Source organism: Oratosquilla oratoria, chromosome 1 (genome assembly GCF_046742065.1).
Source record: "Oratosquilla oratoria isolate Oo_2021 chromosome 1, ASM4674206v1, whole genome shotgun sequence".
Classification (NCBI taxonomy): domain Eukaryota; kingdom Metazoa; phylum Arthropoda; class Malacostraca; order Stomatopoda; family Squillidae; genus Oratosquilla; species Oratosquilla oratoria.
Genome location: NC_134777.1, coordinates 124172964 through 124177650, shown reverse-complemented (window position 1 = coordinate 124177650; position 4687 = coordinate 124172964). Strand labels below are relative to the sequence as shown.

Here is a 4687-nt window from a genome sequence, read left to right as displayed (position 1 = left end):
CGTAGTTCCACCTTCTTCCACCGAACTTCCTATCAAACCGCGCGAAAGCAGTCGTTTCCAGATTTTTCTTCTTCCAATTAGCGCACGTTCATTCAAGCAACGTGTAATGCAGCATTTTTGCAGAGCCAAGTGTGTTCCAACCAGTTCAACAAAAGGCGACATGAGGAACATGATTTTGTTGTTTTTGAACGCGACGATTTCGACAAGCTTTGGCAAGTATAAAAAAAACGAAAATAGATGGGTTTTGGGAAAAAGTCGCATTCATCAAACATATTTATTGAAAATGCATTTCCACAAGGGAATTGCATTCTCTCGTTCCACGATAAACTCGACTAATGGCACTATACCCGTTGCACTGAGATCTGGCCGTTAGGGCGGAGCACTGGGAGTTCCCCTGTGGTGCCACATATAATTATTCTATAATTTCATTTTATTTTATAATTCTATTTTATAATTTTATAATGTTGCCTCATATGATTATATTATAATTTTTTTGTCACACACCACCACTGAGGTAAAAATCAAAGCAATGTTTTCTATACAAAGGTTTCGTTTCTTTAAGTCTAGATATGGCATATGTGCATGAGAGAGCGACGTTGCCGCTACATCTAATCTCTGGCCCCGCCCCCCTCATACTGCATTCAGAAAACATTGCATCCACATGCACGTTCTCGCCATGGATGCCCACATGTGGCAACACCGGGAAATCTCCTACCCCCACCTTATCGGCCAATTCTCCTTGCGCTGACTATAGCAAACAGCAGAGCTGACGTCACAGCTACCACGCTTTCTATAGGCAGTTGGGTAAACTACCAGGGTGCAGACAATACCGATGTATTGAAAAAAGGTAAACAATGCTAACATGCAACCAATTTCCAAAGGTTTTATTGTTAGAGAACAATGTCCATGGGGCCAAGATAGGCATTCAACGAATTGACAATTATTCTAACATTCAACTGAAGCGTTGGTTGGAGTGTCGAGGCTTAATAAGTGGAAACTAGGTGGGAAGGAACCCTCCGTCATGGCTACTTTTGCAAACCCCAATGATTGGACGAGGAGCCACACCCAATATTTTATAGTTATTGAAGCAGTAGCCCTACTTATGGAACATCAAGAGCAAGGGACGCAAGTGCGAGCCTTGATGATATGAGGAAATAGATACTTTGAACCGTTACATAAAAAATGAGAGTTAGGTGCTATTGTTTTCTCCACGGCAGTCCCCGTTATAAATTCACTAACATTTTCAAAATCGCTACTGACATTACTATTAGTTTGCGGTACTTATTCATGGGGTTCAAAGTATTCAGAACGATAGGCGCTATCCAATGATAGATAATTATTGCATCTGTGAGAATGGTAAACAACTTATGGTAAAAAATAATACTGATAACCCACTTTCGGAGAAAAATAAGCGAAAGTATAAAGATCTGTATATTTCGATTACTAACTGTGATCCTCTTCAGTAGATGTGCTGAAGAGGATCACAGTTAGTGATCGAAATATACAGATCTTTATACTTTCGCTTATTCTTCTCCGAAAGTGGGTTATCAGTATTATTTTACTAATGTGCTACGACATTACTTTGTTATGGTAAAAAACTTTACCGATTATTCCTTAATAAAAATAGGCTATTACGAAGCATTGTAGGCACCAACAGACAACAAATTTTCATGCTTTCCCTACTCCTATCACTGGCAACACTTTTGCAAGAGTTTTTAGGTTGTGTGCTGTTGTCTTCTCCAGCGCAACCTCCGCAAAAATAAATAAATAATAATAATGATAATAAATTAATAAATAGACAAATAAAATAAAATGAATAAATAAAAAACAAATCAAATAAACCAAACAAATGAATAAACAATAAATTAAATAAAATTATAAATAAACAAATGAAATAAAAATCGCTACTGACATTACTTTTAATTTGAGGCACTTGTTCATGGGGTTCAAAATACCCAGAATGGTAGAAGCTATCCAATGATATGGATAAGAATTGCATCTGTGAGACCAACATTCTAACCTCATGCCCACTAAGTGTGGAAATCCGTATAGACATTTAGCTCAGCTTCAAACACCGACATCTGCTACATGCAGATCTGCATGAGGCTCAGTGTGGACTCGGCCTAAGTCTCTGAGGCTCTGCAGTTGACAATGAATACACCGTATTTAATTTCAAATTAGACAACATTGTACTGTTTCAGTGCTTAGGGAACTAACCTGCTCTGGGTTTGAGGAGGTATATATATATATATATATATATATATATATATATATATATATATATATATATATATATATATATATATATATATATACATATATATATATACATATATATATATATATATATATATATATATATATATATATATATATATACAATATGTGTTCGTGTGTGTGTGTGTTTTCACATTCTCGGTGGTAAAATCCTCTCTTCCACACGCTCGAATCCATCGCTGACATTTTCAAAGTCCAAATGTGGTTTGGGAAAACGGATTCAAGTAACAGCCCTTCATGTGCGGTCTATCCTAATAACGCGAGTCACTACATAATCCATAGCAGCAGTGTTTAGTGTATACCATTTTGAAAAGTGAAATGAAATCGGATCTCGTCAAAATAGACGGGAAATGTGGAAATTTTTCATAAAATGAAGAGTGTAGCGATTTTCCCGCGCAAGAACATGTAACGTCTAAGCAATGTTTGTTTCTATTATTGTGAGACATTTGTTCAACAGTGAACTGTGAATGAGCGACTGAATTATTTGAAACACAATATGCAAGGGACGCAAACTTTATATAATTTATTTTACCTGTCGCCAGACGATTTTATTCATCTAATGCTTTTTTTCATGATGTTACAGACTTGAACTTATGGTAATTTACCCTCTGTCGGGACCATGAAGGGACCACGTGTTCTGCTGTCTACATTTTACTCACAGTGACATTCAATAATAATATTTATTCTTGCCGTCGCCAGGCGATTTTATTCAGCGAAATGAAAACCATAGACGTCACGTTTTTTATACTTTACAAATTAATTTGGCTGCCGACGAGCGACCTTATTCGCCATTTTCGATCATTCTGGTCGACAAACCAGAACAATGAATATATAAATAGATGAATGAATACATTAATAAATAATACATAAACTTAGAAATAGAAAGACAGGTAATAATAACACTGGAACTGCGCGTCCTCAGGAGTTATTCTACCTGTACAATATTTAAATACTTACCGGGAATATGACAGTTTCACGATAGCAAGTTCAAGGCCAAAAACATTCGTATTTCTTTCGATTAATGCACTTAATATGAGATCCTACTCACCACTTTATTTAGCTGACGTTAGGAGATTTTAGTAAACTGTAGAGAACGTAAACGCGAAACGTGATGGCAAAATATCTTTAAATCCGAGAACCGTTGGACGACGACACATTTCTTATTCGTCTCGCAAAGACTATAGAAGTCCTAATGGCAGGCTAGCTACCAACAACACTTAAAACCTGAATTTTTCATAAATAATAAGTAATACCACCACTGCTTACATGCACATCACAGCGCATGTGCAAAGAATGTGCACGTAAATATTTGTAGAATGGTATTGCTTAATATTGTCGACAAAATGTAAAACTAGCAGATGTTCTTGCCGAAAATTAAATTACGTTAACCGTTTAGTGGCTCCCATGAGGACGCCGGTAGTCTTGTGCCAGAATAAAATATATATAGGGCGTCTCCACAGTGAAGCGGTCAACAAAGATGGTCTTAACCCTTGCAACACGGCAGGATAAATGTGGAAACCGTATCCTTCATCACACAAGTAATAATAAAGCGACTTGACGTCACGTTGGAGGAAAGAAAAACGTAAAAAAATATTGAAAAATATGAATGGAAATAAAGTAAAGAAATGTAAAGAAAGGCAGAGAGAAATAGAAAGGATGGCACAAGACAAATTAAGGAGGAAAGCAAAATGGACACGGATTACAGGATAAGATAACAATGTGAGTAAATGACATGTATTCAAAAAAAGAAAGGTGAGAGAAATAAAAGGAGAGACAGAAGGAAGATATAGAAATGTGGATAATATATATTAAGAAAAAACAGAGTGAAAAGGAGAGGAATATACGTAAATATAAAAAAGAACAGAAAATTAATTAAAATAATTCACCTGCTGCAATGAAGCCCTTGGCCATGGCCGAGGCCATATTGCCCGCGCCGATGAACCCAATCCGAAGTTGCGTGGCCATATCTGTTACACTTGTTGATACCTGCTACGATCTGAACTTCACCTCAGTAGAGCTCTATCGGTTCATCCGCACTCAATGACGGTCACCAAAGGTCTGATGGTGGTGGATCGTGGGTTATGAAGTGGGCAGAGTGAAGGTCTCTCCATTCCATGTATGTGTGTGTGTGTGTATGTTTGCGTGTGGCGTTGGTGATCGTATCTAAGGAGCTCTGCCCCTTTTTGTAAGGGTGCCACTTCGGATTTAGATAAATCAAAAGTATTCCGTCTTCGTATATCCCTCTATAAATCATAGACTATTGATTATCAATGTGTAAATAAAGCACTATTCTAATGTCATTCGAATCGAACACGAAAAAAGAGCTGGTAATTCATTCATCGATTTAAACTATTTTTCTCCCGTAATAAGGTTGGCAAAGCGCGTCGGTTCATGTCGTTCAACCAGAATA

General features: G+C 37.0%; 1 protein-coding gene across 1 annotated transcript in view; it reads right to left on the bottom strand.

Annotated features, from left to right (window-relative positions):
* LOC143026336 (uncharacterized) overlaps window positions 1-4399 on the bottom strand; it is an 18613-nt gene extending 14214 nt beyond the window's left edge. The window contains exon 1 of the mRNA XM_076186549.1: window positions 4164-4399. Within this exon, the coding sequence (XP_076042664.1) occupies window positions 4164-4242 (79 nt within the window). The 5' untranslated portion in view covers window positions 4243-4399. The remainder of the gene's footprint in view (window positions 1-4163) is intronic.
* Between the last annotated feature and the right edge of the window lie 288 nt (window positions 4400-4687).